The 25,581-nt window shown below is 34.9% G+C and overlaps 1 protein-coding gene across 6 annotated transcripts; it reads left to right on the top strand.

Moving 5' to 3' along the window:
* On the top strand, positions 1 to 20,312 carry TIAL1 (TIA1 cytotoxic granule associated RNA binding protein like 1). 6 transcript variants are annotated; one of them, XM_081268360.1, is made up of 13 exons: positions 2 to 545; positions 3,179 to 3,240; positions 7,264 to 7,360; positions 12,760 to 12,858; positions 13,088 to 13,142; positions 13,298 to 13,385; positions 15,282 to 15,357; positions 16,969 to 17,077; positions 17,476 to 17,571; positions 17,813 to 17,897; positions 18,134 to 18,257; positions 18,594 to 18,733; positions 19,657 to 20,312. In XM_081268360.1, exons 3-13 carry the CDS (start codon positions 7,349 to 7,351, stop codon positions 19,781 to 19,783), a joined length of 1,011 nt encoding a protein of 336 aa, XP_081124486.1. In that variant the 5' UTR covers positions 2 to 545; positions 3,179 to 3,240; positions 7,264 to 7,348; the 3' UTR covers positions 19,784 to 20,312. The 6 variants fall into 6 exon arrangements, with proteins under 6 accessions (XP_081124483.1, XP_081124486.1, XP_081124485.1 ...); XM_081268359.1 differs by having other exon boundaries at positions 12,709 to 12,858; XM_081268357.1 differs by lacking the exon at positions 3,179 to 3,240 and having other exon boundaries at positions 1 to 545; positions 12,709 to 12,858.
* The last annotated feature ends 5,269 nt before the right edge of the window (positions 20,313 to 25,581 follow it).

Raw genomic sequence — 25,581 nt, 5'->3', positions numbered from 1 at the left:
AAGTCTCCTGGAAAGTGCTTCCTTCGCTCCTTCACAGGACCGCGATTCCCAGAGACTTCACTTCACGACGTTTCTCTTTTTGCCGGATCTCTGCTGGAACTGGCTGGGGTTCGGTCGGACGGCCAGCAGACAGGCTCTCGGCGACAACGGAGTCGTCGTGAACTGGCACAGGGCTTGCTCCGCGGCCTGGCTTTCTGCCCCCCTCAGCTCTCCCGGGGCAGGCCGTCGCGGCTGGCCTGAGCGGTGACCTGGCGGGCCGCGCCTGCGCCCTGTCCCGTTTCCTGCCTGGCTGGTGGCGGCGGCCATTTTGTTCATCCTCCTCCTCCTTCTGCTCCTCCTGGTTGGAGCGCAGTGTCCGGAGCGGGCTGGGGGGAGAAAGCCCTAGAGCAGGGTTCGGTGCCTTTTCCTCTGTCCCCAGCCGGTGCCCGGAGCCCCCCTCCCCTTCCTCCCCACCCCCTCCCCTCCCCAACCCTGCCCTCCCCCTTGTCCCGGGATCGCTCCGTCGCACCCACCATGATGGAAGACGACGGACAGCCCCGGACTCTGTGAGTACCCGAGACCGGGGGTGCCGGGAGCCTAGAGGCCCGGGCACCGCGGGACGCTAAGGGAGGGAGCAGGAGACAGGGGGCCGAAGCCGGGACTCTCGGCGGCTCCCTGGCCGGGGCGGCGTGGACGCTAAGTGCATTCCTCATCTGTCCCCTTTTCCTAGGGAAGGAAGCCCTCCCTGCCCCCAAACGCAGTCACTTCCTGGGGTCTGAGGCTTGTCCCGACCTTTTCCTCTCGCGCCCTTCTCGCGCACCTTTCCTAGGCCTGGCTTCTGCATCCGCTGAGGCTGTCAGGCCCGAGAGAGCTTCTGCTCCCCCTGTGCTTGGGGGCCCTGGGCTGGGCCGGGCCGGGAGCTGCCGGTCCCCACGGGGGCTGGGCCTGGTGGAGGTGGGACTGGGGGTGGGACCGTCGCTGCATCCCTTGCGGGTCCGGAGGAATTAGCGCTCACGCCCTCCACGTCCCGGGCTTGAGGCGCCCCCGGCTCTTTGCCCGAACTCGGCTCTCGGAGGAAGCCAGACACTCTTCAGCCGCGGGAGCCCCTTGTCTCTTTCTGCCCCACGTGCCCCCGCCCACGCTGTCAGAAACACCCGCCCAGCGCCCGCTACTTTTGAAGTGCAGGCGGAATGCCTCTGGCCGCCGCAGCATCGCTCCCTTCTCGGAGAGCGAAGTTTACTTTGAGCGCGCCCTACGCCAAACTGACAACCAGTTGTTACACTCTTTTTTTGCTGTTTGGTGTTGCCGCCTCCTAATTGGTGTGTCGAAATCATCAGAATCGGATAGAATCATGTCTTCGTTCGCTATACGATGCGTGTTTTGGGGGCGCTTCTTTGGTCTTGCTGTTGCATTTTGCCCAAAGCCCAATCTAATGAATGGATTTCATCTTCCAACCACCTAATTCGAGTTTTCCTTCCTTTTCCAATGAAGAGTGATGACTCAGCAATTACATTTCTTTCTGAATAGCGTGGCACTTTTTCTTCTCTTGTATCTTTTTTTTAATTTTTATTTTTAGTCTGAGTTATTTCTAATTCAGTGTTTAAATTGCGCACCTTTGGCATTCCCAGCCTCTGAGGCCCAGTTCTCCTACCCTGAGTTACAAGGAGTCCAATCTCTGCTTTGTTTCCCTTGCCTGTGCCTGATATTGATATGATCAGAGTTCACTTGGCTGGGTTATCTGCTGGGGAAAGTACTTTTTGGGGAATAGATGAAGGTAGATGGACACTCAGGAGGTTGATTAGCTTCTCAAAACTTCACCCCTACCAAAAAAAGTATACACTCCCTAAAGAAGGTAGACTTATATGTTCAAACTTGATTTTTTTTTTCGCCTGTATTTTCTTTTTGTTCCTATTTCTTTTAGTGTCTTACTCTGAAGTACTTGTCATCCTGTTTTGGGAATTTAAGGCCAATTTAAGCACATCTACTACTTGAATGAAAGGCTTGCTCAGTAGAACTTTTTTGTGTTGTCTTCCATTTTTTGCCCATCTTCCCAGAAAACAGAATTAGGACAAATTTGAAATTTGTCCTCAACATCTGTTGAAGCCAAAGCTTGGTAGTTAACATCTGGGAAAGTTTATTTAAGGAAGATAACAGTTATATTGTATCTGAAATGTCATCATCGCATCATAATAACTATTGAATAATTGGTAATTTCTTATGGTTAATGTCTCATTTAATTGTATCATTTGTTCCCAAGAAGAGGAATTCCTGGTTTTGTCCTTCTAAATAATGTACTTTTTCAGTATCTTTCATTCATATAGTTATCTGTGCATCTGCCTTGTTTTCATTTCTATTGTACCTTCTCCAGTAGTCTAATAAGCTAATTCTTTGTTACTTCCTACCACTACCTTTTCCAGTATCTTGTCCTTTCTCTGAAACATACTTAAGTTGTCTGTGTTTATTATATTTATCTAAAAATGTGACATGTATACATAGGAGTAAATAAAAATCTAAGCTCTGTTATTTCTCAATGTAGTACATGTTTACAACTCTCCTTTATTCTTCCTTTTTCCTTCTCCCACTTTTCCTCCATGGGAAGGTTTTTATTGTTTAAGATAAGGACTGCTACATCTTCCTAGGTCTTACCCCTTAAGCACTTAGTTCACTGCTGGGAACGTAAGAGGTACTTAATAAACATTTTACAATGATTATATTTCTCTCATTAAATCAGTTTTAAGTCCCTTTTTAATAGTCCTGATTGATTTAAATTATAGGCAGACATTATTGTCATACCTTGGGCAGTTGATTTGTGTGTGTGTGTGTGTGTGTGTGTGTGTATATTAAAACCTTCAAATGTAAAATCTTGAGATAAAATCAAATGTTTCACAATTCAGATTTTTGCCAGCATTTAATAAAATTAATGCATAATAATTTTAAAAAAGTATACGTTTTATGTATTTCTGAAAGGGCTCTTTTTGATACAAATAATGTAATGGAAACTGAACATGATTTTGGAGGTTGTTATCTAGTAAGGTTTGGTTTTGTTAGTTTATGGAGATCCTATGTTTTGCCTTGTGATCTATGGATGAGCTTTTCAAGTGGCTAGTATGTTTTTAAAGAATGTACTCTTAACAAAACTTATCTTAACCTGTTTTCCTTAAAATGCCTGTGTGTTACTAGTGAGGTTTTTTTCCTGCAGACACACACAAGCTAAGACATATGGTTCTATCTTCAGAAAACAATATGGTGTTTATAGCCTAGGTAGGTCTTTAAATATTCATTACCTACAGTATTACTAATTTATTTGATGGTATTTAAATGGTATAGAATTGCTTTGATGTTGAGCTTAAAGTTCTGTTTGTCATATAGTTGCTTTAAAGGACTGTTTTTTCATGTTTTTCATTCTCATTTGACATTTATTTTGGGATATTATGTATTGGCTAACTTGTGATCTTAAAAAATAAACAAGATCATGCTGTGTAATACTGGTGTTTGAAAGTGGACAAGCCTTTAGAACATAAGTTGCAGGCTTGTGTGTATTTTTATAGTACAGTGATTTGATCCATGGTATATCTGAATCTACAATATGACACTGAATTACATTAGTGTTACACTATATTTTACTCGGCTATTTGATGCACTAAAATCAATAAGAATTGTGGTTCTGGGATAATAATAATCATGTTATATAATGCCATCCTTTGAGGGTATTGGTTCTTCCTGATACTCACTCAAAAATAGGGAAATCTATGATTTAGAGTATAATATGAACATCTAAGAACACAGCAGAAGGAAATACTATAAAATCTAGTTATAAAACTGAGTAGCTATACCATGGATTTGGCTAAATTGTGGCTGTAATCAAGCCCTTCATTCAATTTAATCATAGATTTTGTTGTTGCTGTATTTTTTTTAAGAGTGTGTGTGTGTGTGTGTGTGTGTGTGTGTGTGTGTCCCTTATAGATAGATGGTCAATTCAATGGTTTCCTTTTCCTTTTCTCCTTCTGACCTCCTTCCACAGTTCTGACAAATTGAACATTCATTAGCTGTCTATTAAAAGGTATTGTTGCAAAATCTCTTGCATAGGAACTTGTCAAGAACAAAAGCAAAAATGTTAGTTTTATGGAAGTATGACCATAGTATTTTGAGTAAAACTGCTGGTAATTTTAGCCTTGGTAGGGCTACTCTTTGCAGAGAGAGCACAGCACATTCAGTGTTGAAAACTATCATTAGTCTCCTGCAAGTCATGATGTTCTTTAACTTAAAATTCTGCCCAGTTGGACATATGAAGTAGTTCGGCAGTGTGAACTTCTGCCTACTGTGAAGCTGCCAAGTCTCTGGTCTCAAATTGGATTTTAACCCTAATGTTAGGATAAAGGTATCATTCTCAGTTTTTAATACTTCATATCCTGTTCTTAGAAGACAAAATAGAGTGTCAGGTATGCCTTTTTTTTTTTTTTTCAGTGAGATAAAAACCATTTTGGAATTTCTTAAGTGTTCTCTCTTTTGAATTGACCTCTCACTATAAGAACTCAAATCATTTGTCTTTTTTGTTTTGTTTTATTATTTTGTATAGGTTCTTCAAGTAGAATTATATATTTTAAATAAAACTTGAAACTTTAGAATATGTTGACTACTTCATAATCAAAGCAGAAAGAAAGTGAAGTATAGAGGCTGTCATTTGAAAATAAAAACAAATTTTCAGTCAACTACCAAAAGATGATGCTTACTAGGTTAACAATTGAAATTTGTCTTATTTTTATTAGTATTTATTTCAGGACAGGTTATTTCATGATAATGTAAAAGTACTTAAGCAGTATAGTAAAGTGTTTTAAAAGCTACAAATTGTGCCTCTATTAAGTATTATGCATGAAGGCATATGTAAATACATGAATTATATAATTCTGAGTAAAAGAAAAAGCAGTCTGAAATTTGGGTGAAATTTTAGGGGAAATTATATAGTGAATTATGTTCTTTTTATCTTGGTAAATTAAGATGTTCTGCATGTTATGGAAGGCCTTTTATGTTAGTTTTTTTAAGATATCATTTAGATATCTTTTTTAAAAATATTTTTTATTGTTGATGGACTTTATTGTCTTTATTTTTATGTGGTGCTGAGATTCGAACCCAGTGCCTCATGCATGCTAGATGAGGACTGTACCACTGAGCCACAACCCCAGCCCCATGGTTTTTGTAATTTAGTTTTCTGCTTTTTTATTTTGAGACGGGGTCTCATAAGTTGATGAGGCTGGCCTGGAACTTGTGATCCTCCTGCCTCAGCCTCCTGAGTTGCTGAGATTACAGGTGTGTGTCACCATGGCCAGCTCTTAAGTTAACTAGCCCTTTAGGTTAGATGAACATAGTATTTAGAAAATTAGCATCACTTGTTCATTTTTCTTATAGATACATCTCCTGTGTTTTAAAAAAAGGAAAGAAAAATTATTCCATGGATACAGGCTCACAAATCCCTGTGAGTTTAAAAAAACAAAAAAAAAGGAGGCAGTTGTCTCTGGCTAACTCATAATTCTTTAATCTTTCACTACTGGTGGAAAAAATAAGTCATTGCATTGGCCTACACTTTTAATAATAAGGAAAAAATGGCATACTGGACCAAAACCAATTTGTCAACTGTTTTGATTTTCTATTTAAGTAATATAGGACTTATTTCAGTTTTAGAACATGTGTCCTATGGTTATTAGTGCCCATTGAGGTGAAATTCTTTTTTTTTTTTAATATTTATTTTTTTAGGTGTAGATAGACACAACACAATGCCTTTATTATTTATTTTTTTTTATGTGGTGCTGAGGATCGAACCTGCCCTGTGCTAGGCAAGCACTCTACCACTGAGCCACAATCCCAGCCCCTAGGGTGAAATTCTTAATCTTAGCTTTCTCAAATCTGTTTTTCCCTTTTAGTGTATTCCATCTTAAAGCAGTTTTGTGTTTAATGTGGCAACTGTGTTGCAAAGCTTCTTTTGGTCTCAGTACTCAAGTTTCCAGATGTTATATATTATGGTTAGAAAAATAAAACTTATATCCATTTACCTTCCAGAAGAAACTATGTTAAATTTTTACAAGTACTTTTTAGTTTATGAGGTTTGTTCATGACAGATGTAAGTTTTAGGAACTATTTGCTGAGTACCAGAAATATTCAAAAGTTTGACAGTATACTGACATAATTAAATCAGTGTGCAAAAAAAAAAAATCAAAGTGGCATCTCTTGGTGGTAAAGTAGTGATTTTTCTGTATTAAAAAAAATTTATACAAAATGTGTATGTTCAATCTGTAATCTGGGGAAAAAAACCCAAATATTTAAATATCTATAGTCAACAATATATCTAAATTGGTCTCAATTTTTCTCTGAATTTCTAAAGAAGTCTTTAGGTTTGCTTTATTTGTTACCTGCATAAAAATGTATTTTTTGTTGATTCTGCTATTACTTATTTGTGTGTGTGTGTGTGTGTGTGCGTGCGTGTGTGTAATTACTGGGGATTAAACCCAGTGGTTTGTGCATGCTAGGCAAATGCTCTACCATTGAGCTACATCCCCAGCTCTTTTTATTTTATTTTGACACAGGGTCTTGCTAAGTTGCCAGGACTGGCCTTGAACTTGCGATCTTCCTCCCTAAGCCTCCTGAGCAGCTGATTTTACAGGCGTGTGTCCTCACACCCATCTCAGATGCATTTTTGACCAGAAAAATCTTATTTTACCTTATTCTCCTAAAACAAAGCAATGAAGACATACCATTTGCAAACAGTCTTATTTAGCCAACACCAAAACAAAACTCCTCCATTCTTTATGTGTTTTGCTGTAACTTTATTCATCTCTGTTCTTTGTTCATGTAATTGCCGTGGTTGGCATTTTTAAATAAACCCACTGTATCTCTAATAACTTTTTATGATCAGTTGTTTTAGTATTTGTCATAATATGTCTATGCTATGAATTATTTTGATAGAAATTGTCATTATCATGAGACTGGTTAGAATAAGAAAATGATATATAGGGTATAGAATAATATATATATGCCTTTGGGCATATGTATTCATATATAAGATCATATTGATTTGTTCTTTACAACATCTTTGAATTTTAGTGGGAAAGGAACAATTGTTTTCCTTAATAAGGTTAATCTTACTTTGATAGGATCAGGCTTACTTTGAAATTTTTACTGAAGACACAAGAAGTTAAGTTGAAATAAAAGGTGATAAATTAAATGATAACACAGAGCCAGAGCTAAAGGTAAATTGCTGATAATATATATATATATTTTTTTTTTCTCATTCAGATACGTAGGTAACCTCTCCAGAGATGTGACAGAAGTCCTTATTCTTCAGTTATTCAGTCAGATCGGACCCTGTAAAAGCTGTAAAATGATAACAGAGGTAAGATCTTCCCAATTATATGTGCTCTCAGTATGATGTTAAACATTTTGAAATTTATTGGTTGATTAGTATCATTTTTTAAAATTTATTTTAAGCCTCAGGTTATTCTGGTGGAGAGATCAGTGACTTATTTGATTTGGCTGGTAAATGAGACTTGGAATGGAGTCTTGAAAGGGCAAAGTTTCTGTGCTATTATTCTAATACAGTCATTCTTTGTGATGTAGTTATCTCCAAGTGATTTTGCTTGTAAACAGCTTATCTCAGAATAGTGAAAAACTTGATGGTATATCATATAATTCCAATTAGAATGTTAATAATTCAGGTAGCATTCATTTAAAGTTCAGGAATTGGTGTATGTGAGAGAATATTAGGTTATTATGTGCATAGTAAAGCAACATGTGTCATGTGCATTTTTAGTAAATATTAATGATTACACATTTAAGTAGTTAGGCATTTAAATTGTTAGAATAATTTCTTGAGGCTGGGCATGTGCAGGCGCTGGATTCAGTTGACTGTAGTGATACCCAATGATTCACATTTTAGTTATTCTTTTCTTCCTGTCTTTTTGTTTGTTCATCAACATGTTTTTTGACTATTATGTACCAGATTCTGCGGTAAGTACAAAGGATACAGTAGTGAATAAGACAATTCCTAGTCCTTTAGTATTTCACAGCTTAGTAGGGAAACAGAGAAGTTAACGGGTACTTAGAATATAAAATAATAATGTATGCAGTGTGGTTCGAAATCAGGGAGGCTTCTTGAAAATATTAGTATACAGGCTGAAACCTAAAAATATAATAGAAACTGACCAGAAAGGAATTTGGGGAAGAAGCAATTCTAGTTAGAAGAATGTTGGTCTGGGCTGGTAGACAGAGCAGGAATGCTTATAAGAGGATAAAGGGGGGAAATTCAAGTCTGTTTTTTTATTAGAAACCTGTATTCAATAGTAGCATGGTTGGAGTTTAAAGTGGAATTAGTTGTAAGACATCAGAAGCTGTGATAAGGAGTTGGTGTTTTATCCTGAGATGGGGAACTGTTAAAAACCTGTAAAGTGCACTGGTTTTTTGATCTTTCTTAACTCACTATAGTTATTAGTCTGTGCTGGTATATTTTCCTTTTTTATTTCCTGACTTTATTCATTCATCTTTTCATAAATAAAATGTCTACATTGCACTAGGCACTCTTCAAGGCACTGGGCATATAATGGAGAGGCAGAGAAAGGAGGTTCCCAGGCAAATAGGGAGATAAGAGTCATGTTGAGAATAAAACAGTTCTGTGATGATTGGAGGGTTGGTGCTATGTAGGATAGGTAGGTGAGGGAATATGTCATCTCTTTGAGCTGAGACAGTAATAACAAACAAGATGGTGCCTGTCTACAGTAAGAGCTGGAGGCAGAGGAAAAGCAAATACAAAAGGCCTGGAGTTTGGGGGTGGGGCTGTGCTGTGGCTCAGCGGTAGCACACTTCACTTGCCTGGCATGTGTGAGGCACTGGGTTCGATTCTCAGCACCAAATTTAAATAAATGAAATAAAGGTCTATCAACAACTAAAAATATATTATTAATAAAAAAGCCTCAAGTTGGTAATAAGCTTGTTGTGTTTATGGAACCAAAGACCAGGTGGCTGCAGTCTGGTGAGTGATGGAGGATAAGTGGTGGGAAACGAATCTAATAAGGTAAGCAGGATTCAGAATCACACAGGGCGGTATGGGCCATGACAGAGTTTAGGTTGCAGTGGCAGACCTTTGGAGGGGTTTTAATAGGGGGATGAAGTGCTCTGATTGGCATTTTTAAGATTACTTTGTGTAGACACTGTGGTATAGAGAAGGATTGTAGGAGACAAAAGAAGGAAAGAAACCAACTGGGTTTACTAGTCTAGGTGAGAAGTGATAGGTTCTTGTGCTTTAGAGTGTGATGGATAAAAATAGGGGTAGATAAAGTTTGAAATATATTTTGAAGATAGAATCAATAGAACTGGATTGGCTGTGGGATATAAGGAAGGGAACCAAAATGGATGACTGAGCAGGGCACAGAATGCATGGGGTTTGGTGGAATTAAGCATTCTATTTTGGTTGTGTTAAATTTATGTATTAGATATCTAAATGATCACTGGATATGGGCAGTTGGATTAACTAATTTGGAACTCTGGAGAGACCAGTGTTGAAGCTTGCAGCAGTATTTGAATCTATGGGACTAATTGATAGCAGAGAAGAGTAAAAGGATTAAGGTCTGAGCCCTGGAGCCTGGAACAGCTCAGCATTTAGAGTTACATTCCGACTTTGAGTTAAGGAAGAACTACCTTTGGAAAGATCCTCCACTGAGGAAACAGGAGAACTGAGTGTATGGTAGATTGAAGAGAAGAGAATGTTTAGAGGAAGGAAGGTAGTGGTCAGCTATTTTGAATTCTGTCTGGAAGTCAAGATGAAAACAGAAAAGGGGTTATAGAGGTGACAGAGTCATTGGTGAGCTAATCTCAGTGACATGCTTGGGTTGGAAGCTTATAGGAGGGGATTTAGGAGAATGGAATATGAGAAAGTAGAGTCTAGAAAAATTTTGAGAAGCATTTGATAAATATTTTAAAAATATTTTTGAAAATTCTATATTTATATATAGCCATTTGAGGGATGAAATGATTTGAAATTCGAAGTTTTATCTATATTCTAGAACTCCTAGATTTGAACTTGTAAATATAAAACCTCATATTTCTGTCTTGACATTTATGTCATCCAACAAAAATAGGTGACAACACTAATTAAGGTAAGGACCTAACTGATGATTAGAGTGTCACTTGGTTGTGGTGGTATAAATGGGAAGCTTATAAAGGGCATGGACTATAATACAGAATACTTCATCTAGGCATTTATTTTCCCTTCATAATTTTTTTTTCAGTATATGAAAAATCTTTTTCCCCCTTAATTTTATGATTTTTAAACTGTAGATATTATAGATTCTAGCTTTCCCTATATAATAAAATAAAATCTATTCTAGATTCTAAGGCAAACATTAAATATATGTGTGTGTGTGTGTGTGTGTGTGTGTGTGTGTGTGTGTGTGTGTGTGTGTGTTGGTGGTGCTGGGGATTGAACCCAGGGCCTTGTGCATGCTAGGCAAGCACTCTACCAACTGAGCTATATCCCCAGCCCCAAACATTCAATAATTTTAACACCTTTGACACTTAGGATTTGACTTAAAAAAAATTAGTTGTGCTTTAGATGAAATGCAGCATGATATGAGCATATATGTGATGTGACTATTTAAATACGTGTGTACAGTTTTTTCTCTTATCTGTGATTTTTTTTCCCCCTCAGTTTTGGCTGTGGTCAACCTCAGTCCAAAAATATTAAATGGAAAATTCCAGAAGTAAAAAATTGAAAAGTTTTAAAATGCATATAGTTCTGAGTAGTGTGATGAAGTTTCTTGCTGTCCTGACCAGAACATGAACCATTTCTTGTCCAGTATATACATACAGGGATCTGGCTTACTACTAGTTAAGTAAATTTGATATTAGTGTGCATGTAATACACTAGTTTCTTAAAGCCTGTTTGATTTTTTTCATAGTTCTACCATTGGACCCGCATATATTTTGCCATAAATATTAAGTATTTTCTTTAGAGACCATCAGGGCTGAGGAATAGAAGGAAAAATGGACCAGCACAACTTTAATTTTTAAATTTACTTTTAAATCCATCAGAAAAAGTTTCTGATAAATATTAACTCTTTTCACAAGAGGAACTTAAGTGTGTGTTTCTATTTGGAGTCTTTTCCCCCATTTCCTTTCTCTACCTCTAAAGAACAGTGTTCACAGGTCTGTGACAGTAAGATCTTGTGTGAGAGCCCATAGTTTTCTTGTCAATGATAATGATCCTACTTTTTTTTTGCCTCAAAAAATTGCTTCTGCGTGCTGGGGTTGGGCTCAGAGGAAGAGCACTTGCCTAGCATGCATGAGGCACTGGGTTCAATCCTTAGCACCACATAAAAATAAAATAAAAGTATTATGTTCTCCTACAACTAAAAAATAAATGTTAAAAAAAATTGCCTCTGGTTGCTTTGTCACTATTGTTTAGACATCTTATTTTTTTTTCTAATTTTTACTTATTTTATTTATTTATATGTGTTGCTGAGGATTGAACCCAGGGTCTCACACATGCTAGGTGAGCACTCTACCACCCAATCTACAACCCCATCCCGTAGACATCTTATTTGGGATTTTTCTTCTAAAACTTTCCTGGAGTGATAAACAGTGGTTGTTTTAAAGGTCTTTATTTTATCTGGTATTTTTATTCCTTGTAGGTCAGCCCACAATTTCACATTTTAAATATATTTTTAGGGTATTTCACATTGAAGAGTGAATGTTTTTAATCTTATATTAAAAAAAATTTGTATAGTTGTGCTACTATCTAATATAGACTGCATGTTATAAAAATGTGTTTTTGTTGTTAGCACTACTTTCTCACCCTCTTTATAAATATGTATTTGCCAACTACTATCAAGCATATATTTAACAAAGATTTTTATATATTGGTGTTTTTGTGATGACAGAATATATATAGCTTTATCCTGGATTCTCCTCACCACCACTTTTTTTTTTTTTTTTTTTTTTTTTTTTTTTTTTTTTTTTGCAGTATGGGGGTCAAATTCAGAGCCTGGTACATGCTAGGCAAGTACACTACCACTGAGTATACCCCATTACTCTCCTGGACTATTGGAATATTTTATTCAGTCACATTTTTAGCAGTTATTTTCTAGTTCGCTAGTGTATTTTTTTTGGACTTTGGAAGACCACATTCAAAGTATATAGAATCTCTAGTACATTAGACTATTTTGAAGGATTGCATTTTTCTATTGTTATTCTTATCCAGAAAAGGAATACATATAATCCAGTCTCAGTAGTAATACAAAAACACTTATTATTTGTGGTACCAGTCCTGGTTTTGATTAGGAAATAAAGCTTATAAAGTTAGTTCAATTCTGTATCTTTTTATAGTACTGGAATACAGTTTGGGAAAGATTATGATACATGAGTAGAATATATTCATTTCAAAATAATTTTTGGAAGAGGAGAGCAATGATAAAGAGTGATCCTCATCAAATCTGAGTTTGAGGTTTGGTTTGGCCTAATCTATTTCATATTTAACATACTTCACTAGAATTTTATATTTTAGTTTAATTCTCAAGGTTATGATTCCATACTGCTTTCTGTTTGAGTACAGCAGTGCTGTGAGGCACAAAGTAAGGTTTAGCTGTAAATCTTTTTTTTTTTTTTAAAGCGTTAGGCTTTCATAAGCTTTTGCAATCTCACTTTGTACATTCCTAGCTATCAGTAATGTTTTTTCCTGGATTTTCTTCTCAGCAACCCGATAGCAGAAGGGTCAACTCTTCTGTTGGATTTTCTGTTTTGCAGCATACAAGCAATGACCCATATTGCTTTGTGGAATTTTATGAACACAGAGATGCAGCTGCTGCATTAGCTGCTATGAATGGGAGAAAAATTTTGGGAAAGGTAAGGTAATAGAATGGTGACGCCTTATGAGTACATATATTTGCATGTTTATATTCTTTCTTAGCAAGTTTTTAAACAGATATTGAACTGCTGATTGATGGTTTTGCTTTATTCAGCCTAGTGCTTTTACAAAAATAATCCGCTTGATAAATGGTTTATTAAGTGGTAAGTGTTATAAATGCATAATGACATGCTTAATAATTGTATTAAATATAATCTTTATTTTTAGGAGGTCAAAGTAAACTGGGCAACAACACCAAGTAGCCAGAAAAAAGATACTTCCAGTAAGTACTCCTGCTGCGTTTACTGTGGAAGAGTTCTGAAATTTTCCTGGCAGCATTACCAGCTTAACTAGGGTTTTTTTCCTCCTTAGTGTTGCCTAAAAAAGGTTTAGTAGCTGACTTCTTAAGTATTTGATTACCAAATGCTCTGATTTCAGATCACTTCCATGTATTTGTTGGGGATTTGAGTCCAGAAATTACAACAGAAGATATCAAATCAGCATTTGCCCCCTTTGGTAAAATATCGTAAGTATCATAATCAGTACTACACTCAACAGTGATAGGCAAAATTGTATATTATTAACTTGTATTGGAAATAAGATTTTCTTTCTCTAGTTAGTGTACTTTTCTTTTGCTTTTTGATTTTCTTTTTTTGGTTTTGTTTTTTGAGTAGATGTTGTTGCAAATGTTGCTGTCATTTCAATGTTTTGGGGTCTTGTTTTCATATAATCCTGTGTATAATATGTTTTAAAAATTTAAGTGATTCTGTTTGTTATCTTTGAAGCACATGTTTAGGTGGTAAAACTTACAAAGTCCAACTTTTTGTCAAATGTTTTCAAAACTTGGTGGTTAAGAAAAATGGGTTAACAAAAAGCAAATGTGATTATACTGTGTTACACTTTTATTGGAGGAATTGATAAGTGGGGAAAGTAGTTAAATCTTTGGGTATATTGTGGTAAAATTGAAAATGTTCATGTTTAAATGTGATGATAAATGTGTTTTGATATCTTAGGTATAAGTAAAAAGTAGTACTATTACAGTATTAATGTTTCATGTCTGAATTATAATGTGGGACTAATTAATAGATGTTTTTTGTTAGTGATATTTGATTCTGCTAGTAAGGGGACAAATATGGTTTGATTTTTAACAAAATTTATGCTCACATTTTACTGTTACTTGATCAACTGTATTGGAAAATTAAAAATGGTTATAAGTTGTATAAAGTATTTATCACCGTTTGTCTAATTAAAATCAGTGTATTTGATATATTTCCTGTAGATGTAAATTAAACGTTTTAGTACTACTTTACAGAAACGTGTTTCAATTAAGAACAACAACTTTTTTCTTTGTATAATTTGTTGTTCTGTAGATTTAATTTTATTTGAAGGAAAGATTTAATTCTTAATTTTCTATTTTGATATTTGCTTTGCTTTTTAATATAAATGTGGTAAGTAGTACTGTTTTAAAAATCAGTATAAAAATAACAGGTTGCTGTTTTTCAATCTTTATTTATACCTGAGACCTGCAGTTTTCTAAAGTCCAAGTCACAATTAAAAGTAATAGCATTCTGGTTATTTTGCAGAATTGCTCATAAGAATGGACAGGATCTTGAAGGCTAACTGCAAGGAACTGTGCACACTGGAACTCAGTTGTAGATTTTTTTTCTCATTTCTATTTATTCTTATTATACATTATTTATATATACATATTTTAGTATTTACATTTTAACATTCTATATTCAGTGGAGTTCTATATTTCCAATCATTTTAACTTACTCACTAAAATTTCTGTGTAAATTTGTTGTTTTCGTACTGGTGTGCTTAGCATTGTTGTTAGTTTTTTATTCTCCTTTCTTAAATTTCTGAAAATGTCAATTTTTCAAAATTTACAGCTGCCCAAACTCCAAAATGATGATAGAGAATTGACCAAGAAAAATAAAGAAATCTGTTAACAGGCCATGTATGCCTTTTTAATTCCTATTTTTTCCTCTTTTTCAATTTTTTAATATTTCATATATTTTGTATCACTAGGCAGAAGACATTTAACTATTTAGAGATTGCATGGTAAAGTAGTTAGCATTGTTACAGTAATTTATAGAATCAGTAAATCTTAGAGGACACTAGCAAATAGAATATTAGAAAAGGAAACTATTGTTCCTATTAAGCTTCAAATTTGAGCATTTAGTTTAGAAAGCACAGGCTATTTGATTAGGTTGCATGTTTATTACATGTTTTTGTCCTACTGCTTTTTTCTAACAGGTAAAGAAGCATTAGGGAGAGTTCAGGAATGGCTGTAGTTAATTAGGGCTAACTGGAATTTTATTTTAAAAAAATGCTCACAATACAGTGTGTGTGGTTCCTTTTAGTTTTTATTTTGAGGGTGACTCTTACTTCCCTCATTTAGCTGTGCTTCTTTTCACAGGGATGCCCGGGTAGTTAAAGACATGGCAACTGGAAAATCCAAAGGCTATGGTTTTGTATCTTTTTATAACAAACTGGTACGTTCTTTCAACTCAATTTAAATTTTTTTAAAAAATATTTTTAGCAGTAGAGGGACATAACTTTATTTTTATGTGATGCTAAGGTTCAAACCCAGTGCCCTCCTGTATACTAGGCTGGCACGCTACCACTGAGCCAAACCCCAGCACCCAGTTTAAATTCTTTAATTCTAGATTTAATCACTAGTTAATACATAGTAACTGAAATTTGAAAGTGCTTGGATATTAACTACAAATCCAACCTCAACATAAATTTTTGTGTGTTAATGGTAGAATATAATTCATTCTTTCAGAAACCTGAAAGTAAATAGTTGAGATAGGGTGATTGCACTCTAAGGATAATTATTAAACTTGCACTTGTGCATTAGTGAAGGAAAAATGTGTTATAAATCAAGCCTAAGACTAGGACAAGTGAACTAATACGGAATTTGGAGGGGGAAAGTAAATTATATTGAGTCTTATTTTTTTGTCAGGGGGTGTGGGGGAGTCCTGGGGATTGAACCCAGGTCTTTTTTAATTTTTATTTTGGGTCAGGCTCTCAGTGTTGGTGAGGGTCTCACTGAGTTGCTGAGGCCAGCCTTAAATTTGGTGATTCTTGATTCTCCCAAGTCCCAGGGTTTCCAGGCGTGCACTACTATGCCCAGATTATATTCAGTTTTCATTCTTTCTTTAAAATTATCCATACTTTTATAACTGGTATGTTATTGATGACAGCAGTTCTATAACTGAAAATTTAAGCAATTTTTCTTGATATTTTTTTTTGTATGACTTTTTTTAAGAAAGATGATGTACCAAAGTACCTAAGCATTTGCATTTATTATAACATTCAATAATAAAATAGAGTTTAGTTCGGTTTCAACAACTTAAATTACCTACATTTTATTGAAGGGGTATGATAAAATTACCAGTTATATTCTATCTTTGCATAGATTAATCTCAGGTTCATATTGATTTGGATAACCTAAGTTGGTTTTTTTTTTTTTTTTTTGTGGTGCTAGGAGTTGAACTCATGGCTTTCGTAATAGTCAGGCATTGTACCGCTGAGCTATAATCCCTCACCCTAAGCTTATTTTTTGTTGATACATTTTTTAGCATTATAAGTCATAATTTAAAAGTCTTCCATCTCATGTCATAGTCATAACTCATACTAATAGAATACATTGTAGATTTTGAGGGGTAGGCAATTTAGGCTATAATGTTTGTTTTTAAATTTTCTTCAGTAAATATTACATTATAAACCATCCATAAAATTAAGATATTTGATTACTTTGTCTTATGGGATTTGTTTTTATTAAAATGTGTGTATTTGAGGAACTAAACCTTAATTTTGGGTAATCAGTAGGATTATGATTTTTTTTCATATTTCAATTATGATAAATGTTCCTTTACATCAACTTAAATGCTATTTTCGTAATCTGCAATCAACAAATTAAAATAGCTTTATGATTAATTCAAGTTCAAATTATTTTCTTGTTAATTGTTTAGTGAGTTCATTTACTGTTGAAATTTAGTGAATCCAGCAGTGCCAACTTTTATTTATTACTGGCCTTATATACCATTCCGTTTTGTTTGTGATTGCTCTCTCTCCTCTCTTTTTTTTTTCCCCCATAGGATGCAGAAAATGCAATTGTGCATATGGGAGGTCAGTGGTTGGGTGGCCGGCAAATCAGAACCAATTGGGCCACACGTAAACCACCAGCACCTAAAAGTACACAAGAAAGTAAGCTTATGTTTGTCACATATGTTAAGATTATAGATTATTCACAAATCACTTATTTCTATATAAGATTTAATTTCTTAATATTTAAATTGTGTGGAAAGACTTATTTTGTCTTGAATTTTATTATCAAAAACAATTGAGATTTGATGTATATTGTGAAGATGTGAGCCACCTGATTTTACAATCAAATCATAACATTGAAAAAAAATTATATTTTCTTCTTTCTGAGGTATATCTTAACAGTATATAAATAATTAGTAAGACTATGTGTGTGGTGCTAGTCATCGAACCCAGGACTTTGCACATTAGGCAAATGCTCTGAGCTACACCCACAGGCCAGAAAATAATTTTATAACATTGTATAGCAGTCAGCATTTTTCTTTTCTTTCTGCATGTAGATAACACTAAGCAGTTGAGATTTGAAGATGTAGTAAACCAGTCAAGTCCAAAAAATTGTACTGTGTACTGTGGAGGAATTGCTTCTGGGTTAACAGGTACAATGTTTGCTTTCCTAGTCACTTTCTTTGTGGGGCTTCATTGTTATTAGTATGAATTTTTAAAATACTTTTTAGTTATCAGTGGATCTTTATTTATTTATACATGGTGCTGAGAATTGAACCCAGTGCCTCACGCATGCTAGGCAAGTGTTCTACCACAGAGCCACAACCCCAGCCCTATTAGTATGAATTTTATGATGTATAAGAACCCTAAATATTATATTCATATGTTTTATAGATCAACTTATGAGACAAACATTTTCACCATTTGGACAAATTATGGAAATAAGAGTTTTTCCAGAGAAAGGCTATTCATTTGTCAGGTAATAGTCTACTTGTAATATCATTATTAATCTTACATTTGATTTACTCCTACACTTGTGTTATTTGACCCTGTCAAGGAATCAGGTTTTTATTTTAGTATTTCTTTACAATATAGAACTTCTAACTACATGATGTAATTTAGGGGAAATACCAATTTATAGTAATGAACTAATGAGTTTCTGTATTAAGTTCTTAAAAAAAAATAAGACAAACATGATTATTTTTTTTCTCTTAGATTTTCAACCCATGAAAGTGCAGCCCATGCCATTGTTTCAGTGAATGGTACTACGATTGAAGGACATGTGGTTAAATGCTATTGGGGTAAAGAATCTCCTGATATGACTAAAAACTTCCAACAGGTAATTGGATTTTTCATAGTACTTTTTAAGGTTCCATCTTATATATCTACAATACAAGCTTTGGAAACTAAAATAAACAGTAAATAAAATAAAGCATATATCTACTTTCAGTTGATTGTGTTAATGCTATTTCAAAATTGATTTTGCGGTATTAACTGAATCTTAATACTTTCTTTTCACAGGTGTCACCACCCCAATAAACTTAGACAATGATAAATAACAGAGTCCTATTCACATAAGGGTGCTTACTTAGTTTTTCTCTTCCTTGTCTCCACTCTTTCTTCAAATACGGTGTTTCTTACTTGTTTCTTAAAACAATAATTTGCTTTTTTCTAGGTCGATTATAGTCAGTGGGGCCAGTGGAGCCAAGTATATGGAAACCCACAACAGTATGGACAGTATATGGCAAATGGGTGGCAAGTACCGCCTTATGGAGTGTATGGACAACCATGGAATCAACAAGGATTTGGAGTAGAGTAAGTTGTTTAGGTTTTTCCATTGTAGACACAGAATATAGTTCTGACAAAAGAAATTTAAAACTGTGTTTTCCTAGGGATGATCTATTTAAATTATGTACATTGAGGTATTTGGATTATAAACATAGAAATAAATGTACTGAAATGTGATTTATAATGTTAAAAAATTACTTCTCTTTACCTAGATGGAAAGGGAGGTTAGGGTAACCTATTAGTGTAACCTGTCTTTGTAAGCAGATGGTAAAATTTGACTTAACATTTCCAATGATACTTTTATTTGTCTATTTTTGTATGTATAAAAGATTTTTTTCTAGATAAATTTGGAAGTTTGATGATTTTATGCCATTTGGCATGTGTGAGAAATCCTTAAAATTATGTGATATAAAATATCTTACTTTTTATTGTTGTTGATAGAGTGGGTTGGTTCTCCCAAGTTTTTCCCCCAGGCCAGCCCAGACCTTTACTTTTACTGGTTCCTTCTTTTGAGACTCTTTCCAACTTGAACTTGAGTTTTTAAATTTTCTTATAAATTCATAGATCATGTATGCATTTTTTAAAAAATCACTCTTGCGAGATGTGCTTAATTATGCTATCCTAACAACTTAAACAGTGGGATGTACATTCTATACATGTTTTATTTGTTAGTTTTAGGTAGACATGATATCTTTATTTTACATTTATGTGGTGCTGAGGATTGAACCCAGTGCCTCATGCATGCTAGGTGAGCAAGCTACCACTGAGCCACAACCCCAGCCTCTACATGTAGCATTTATTTCTTTGATCTATTTAATGTAGGTTTTTGATTTCTTCTAGTTGTTTATTCTCTGTGATTGGACTGCTTAATTTTTCTATAAATGTATAGATGATTTTTTTTTTTTTTTTTTGTCTTGTGTTTGCTGAAGATTTTTTTTTTTTCTTCCAAGTCAATCACCTTCTGCTGCTTGGATGGGTGGATTTGGTGCTCAGCCTCCCCAAGGACAAGCTCCTCCCCCTGTAATACCTCCTCCTAACCAAGCTGGATATGGTATGGCAAGTTACCAAACACAGTGAGCTGGGACTCTAAACAAAATTGTAATTCATGATAGGCTTCGATTTCCTGTGACACTCTGAAGACATGAAAGTAGACATCGGAAAATGAAAATATTTATTTTAAAAATTGAAATGTTTGGAACCTTTAGCACAGCTTTGCTTTGGTGAAGGACACATGTCTTCTAGTTCTGCCTTTTTAAGTTTTTGTTCATGATGGATATGAACATGATTTTTCTTTGTGTACAAAAACTAAAATAAAGTCAATAAAGACAATTCTGACTATAAATTTTGATATAATAAGAGAAATGGGTAAATACATTTTGATTCTTAGATACTATTCCATTTTTATCTTATTGTTCAGTATTTTAACTCACTGTGTTTTTAAACGAGCAAAAAAGGGAGGATCTTGAAAAACTGGGAATCACATAAGTTCATCCTGAATCCTGATACTCCCCTCCCCTACCCTGAGGTGGACCACATTTGAAGTCAGCAGAAAAAAGTGTGAAGAAATGCATGATTTTGGAGTCGCTTTGGAGGAATATTTACTTTATGCCTAAAAGAAACTGAAGCCAGACTGAAATTTTGCAACCTAAATAAGGAACAGCGTTGTCTGAGTTCCTTGAGCAAATGTTGGTTGGTCCACATTAAGACATATTTTTAAAACTTCAGAAAGTGTTATTAAAACTGTAGTATATTACATTTCATTTTGGGGAGAAATTCCAAGTATGGTGTTTGTATTAAAGTCAGACAGTCATACTTGTGCTTTTACATGAAGTTTAAATGATATACATTGTAAATATTGAATACAGTGTTTAATAAGCATGCTTCAACATAGAAGTAGCAGCAATGTAATTATTTGAAGTAACACTTAACATACTCCACTGCATTGAATGCAGTGGATTGATAAGAATGTTAAAGACTGACATTTCCAAGGTTGGCTATCTATGTAAAATTAAAATGACACAAATTATTACACAGAAAAGGCCTTAATTTCAATTCAATATGAATCTTTGATGGATTAGTACATTCTAAAATGTCATTGGAAATTAGATTTTCGTTCTTTGCTTATACATTATTTGGTATGTAAATACCTTGATTAAAACCTGTAAAACAATTTCAAGGTTCCTATAAGTTGTATAGCACAAGTGTTTTTTAAAAATCTTGGGGTGTTTTTAAAAATTAGATATATTTTGCCCAAGAATTTTTTTAACAAGATTGCTAAAACATCTTATTTAGACAGTTTGATGTACCAATTTATAATTGGATATTCAGTTTAAATAGTACACAAAGTTGTGACTTTTATTTTTGATTAATTTTTTTTTCTTGTGGGGAGTGTGCATGGGATAACAAGCCTGGATAGAGGCTTGAGCTGTATGTGTGCAGTTTGGTAAATGAATCCACTGGAAAGATGCAGAAAAGGTTGAGGTTTGTTCCAAGGTATTTTTCAGTCTATGTGGATAAAATCTGCCTCAAATTTCTATAAAACAGGAATGTAAAATAGACAAAATCTTACGTGTTTAAATTGTGACAGCTAGGGGGTGCACATGTTTTGGCAATGTATTCAAATGTTGGTCTGGGCAATTGAGAAAATAGCCTTTTACAGTTAAGTAGTATGATGTAACTGGCATTCACAAATTGCCATTTTTTAAACCTTTGAGGTCTTATAATTAACTTTAAAATAATGATGATTTTATATATTGATGACCATAATTATTTTGGTATTACTTTCTTCCTTTTCCCATTTAAAAATATAGCCAAGTGTATATTCAGCATAAAAATACACAGGGTCTGAAGTTCATCTTTGAGCCAAAATTTTTTAAATACCTTAGTTTTAACCACCATATTCATCTTTTGCACTTTTATTAGTAAATATAGCTTTGTTTCTTTTGCTCATGCTATCTTGGGGGAATGTTATTTTGGAAAAGTTACTTTATATTTTTAGGGAGACACTTAAGAATTCACATCGATTATGTTCCTGAGTTAAAATGTTCACGAATATTTATGAAACTTGAACAACTAAAGACTTTTTTAACTTGATAAATGCCCACTAAACTTCCAGGTTTTTTTTTTTTTTTTCCTCTGCCAGTAAATTAAGTGGCTTATAGAGATAATGAACAGCTAAGTTTGGCTGTAATGTTTCCTGGTTTGTATATTGTGACTTAATTAAATTATCCAGACTAGTTATATTGCCATGGTAAGCACCTGACTGAATTGTCCTCCATCTTAATCTGGATGAAAATATGATTTCATGATCAGTTAATTGAAGTTGTTTCATATTAAACAATTTTAAAGCATAAAACTACTTGTCTGAAAGATGCACCATTTAGAAAATGCAACTGTCAAGCTTACAGACTATTTTCTAACACAAATTGAAGTCAGCGCTATTTTAATCCAGTTTGAGCCTAAGAATCGTTGTCTTTTCTTTCCCATGTTCATTAAAAACAGCAGCAGAGATTCTTTGGCATGCAATGAAATGTTTCTTATTTCAAAATTATTTCAAGATTTATTTTGATGATGTGTTTCTGCCTGCCATCTTCTTTGCTTAAATTATCTCTACCAGTATTTCCCCCACGCCATTCCCATTTGGTTTTTATGTCTACTGGCAGTGAGAGGCTAAAATGACTGGCCAACTAAAGCCAAAGCTGTAAACCACAGTTAAAGTAAGTCTTTCAATAAAGACTAGACTATATGATAAGTGGCTTTTTCTTATTGTCGTTTATTACATAATTGTACTTTCTAACCTACCATGAAATAAGCAATTTGGTTTTAAGTTCAGTAAGATATAAGAAGTACATATATACTCAGGATTTATTTCTGTGTTCTGTGTATGTATTTAAAAGGCCATTAGCCTTGCTGAATTAAATTTTAATCTGGATATGGAAGAATAGAAATTTGCATCCTTCTAATACGTGTGTTCTGTTGAAAATTATAGTAAAATTTCATTAATTTGGGGCCCACAAATAGGGAACATTTTAACTTGTCTAGGCTGATCCTTGGTAGCATCTATGTAAAAATCATGCTTGACAGTTAATTGTGAGGGGGTTGCGGTTATAAAGGGTCTAGACACTTATGACTTGTTGTTGTTGTTTGGGAGTTTTTTGTTTTTGTTTTGGGTGCTAAGATTGACCAGGGTGCTTTTTCACTGGGCTACATCCCCAGTAATTCGTATTTATTTATTTATTTTTAATTTTGAGATAGGATCTCGCAGAGTTGCTGAGGCTGGTCTCAAATATGTGGTCTCCTGCCTCAGCCTCCTGAGTTGCTTGGATTACAGGTGTGTGCCACTGTACCTGCCTAGCTGTACTAGACACTTGAATTAGGTAATGCCTCACTTAAGTCTTCCAGCATCTGGGCTTCTACTTAATACATTATAAACATTAACTGTATTTTTGGTATGTTTGTAAAGATGTAAAAACTTTTTTAGTCTTTTACTAGTTTTTAAGAGCCTTTATTTACTTTTTATAAATAACCTTATTTTATTTATTTATTTTTTATGTGGTGCTGAGGAACAAGTCCAGTGCCTCACACATGCTAGGCAAGTACTCTACCACTGAGCCACAACCCCAACCCCTTTATTTACTCTTAAGTGGTTCAAATGAGTGGAATTTTGATTAAATATATGTTTAGTGATAAAATATTCTAGTAATTATGTTCATATAGGTTATATAATTTAGATTGCTATTTATTCCATTTTTTTAAATAAAGAAATAATGTGAGTAATTATAGCTTTACAAATATGTTGGTGCAGTGGTGCATGCTGGTAATCCGTCTTGGTGGCTGAGATGGATCAAAAGTTCAAGGCCAGCCTCAGCAATTTAGTCAGGCCCTAAGCAACTTAGTGTTGCCTCAAAATAAAAAGGGCTGGGGATGTACTTCAGTGGTAAAGCACATCTGGGTTCAGCACTAAAAAAAAGTGGCAAAGTAGTGTGGTGTCTAAATGCTATATATATATATATATTTTGGCACAGGGGGTACCAGGGATTGAACTCAGGAGCACTTGGCCATTGAGCCACATTCTAGCCCTATTTTGTATTTTAATTAGAGACAGGGTCTCCCTGAGTTGCTTATTACCTTGCTTTTGCTGAGGCTGGCTTTGAACTCAGGATCCTCCTGCCTCTGCCTCCTGAGCTGCTGGGATTATAGGTGTGGTCCACCATGCCCAACTAAATGTTATATTAATATGAAACCCAGACTCCTGTTTTTTTACTGAAGTTGGGTTCATTTGGAAAGACGTATAGCTAGGTGAGGTACTATAATTCATAAGGTACTTTGTGCAAATACCTCCTTTTATAGGGCAGGAATGGCTTTTTGGTTTAGAATTGCTTAAATATAAAAGGTGTTCAATTTAGGATATAGAGGTGAGGGAACTACGTATATGTATTTATTACCTTATCAGGGATCGATAGTAATTGATCCTTTAAGAGACCCATGCTTTTCTTTGGGAGAAAGATTAGTTTACATGATTTTTATGGTTTGTTTTTTAAATAGGAATATCAGGGTATAAATTGACAATGAATGCACTGAACTTTGTTTCTCAGGTGTTATATTGGAAAAGTGATCCATATTTAAAGTGTTTATGTGTGTGCATGTGAGCCAGCGATCAAACTCGGCCTTGAACATGCTATCCTTTTCCCCTGAGCTATACCCTTTCAACATTTCCCTGCTCCCTGCTTTCTATTATTGTTATTATTATTATTGTTTTATTATTATTATTAAAGAGAGGATCTTGCTCTGTTGCCCAGGTTGGCCTTGAACTACTGGGCTCAAAGGATCCTCCTACCTCACTTAGCCTCCTGAGTATTGAGATTACACGTGAGTACCCTGTACCTGTCTTCATATCTAGTGTCCTAAAGTCAACTTGGAAAGTTCACAAAACTGAAGTGCTTATGCTGAAAAGCAGTCTCTCCTGGTTAAGCTGTCCAGTTGTCGAACTTGCAGCTAAGCTTGACTTGTCAGTGGACCTCTTTTGACTCTTCATTCTTATAGGTTTTGCAAAATCCTGGTTATTCAGTGATGCTGTAGAATTGATTCATTTTGGCCAGGCACAGTGACACACACCTGTAATCCCAGCAAAACAGGAGGTTGAGACAGGAGGATCCCAAGATCAAGCTGGCCTCAGCAACTTTGTGAGACCCTATGTCAAAAATAAAAAGAACTTGGAATGTGATTCGGTGGTCTATTTAACCCCTGGGTTAAATTCCCAGTACACCTAAACAGACCAAAAAATGCATTTTTAAAGTAAACCAGATTTTACTGTATATAACTGGTATACCCTAACTTGCTCAGCCGTGATACATATTTTTTTTTTTTCCTGTTCCTGTTCTTTAAAAGAGAAGTCCAAAACTATACTGGTGAAATGGGTGTGAAATATTTAGCCATGGGCAACTGTGTATGGTCTAAGGTTTAATATTGTATACATTGCAATTTTCACATTCAGTTTACTTCACTGATAAAGAGTTGAGTTGAATTGTTCCTTATGTGGTTTATATGATTGCTTTTGCTCAACAAAAATAAAGCAGCTTTTAATATAGCTAAAAAAGTTTGAAATTCCCTATTTAAATCTTAGATTGTTTCCTTTTGAGAAGGAGTAAAGTTGAAAACATTTAACTGATTCCATTGGCTAGGTTATATTTTAGCACATGGCACAGCTTATGCTTTGTATCTGTTTAATGAAGATTTGGACTAGGAAAGGAGTAGTAACTAGAATACTGAAGAAGAAAGTCCTTGATTAAGGAGAACGCTGACATTGGACAATCAATCCTAAGCAGGGATAGTAAGCTATTTGTGATAGTAAGCTATTATCTAGTTAGGTGTTGATA

This window comes from Spermophilus citellus, assembly GCF_964194105.1.
Source record: "Spermophilus citellus genome assembly, chromosome: 15".
Taxonomy (NCBI): Eukaryota; Metazoa; Chordata; class Mammalia; order Rodentia; family Sciuridae; genus Spermophilus; species Spermophilus citellus.
Note: the sequence above shows the minus strand (reverse complement) of the source record. Positions and strands in the feature narration are given on the sequence as shown.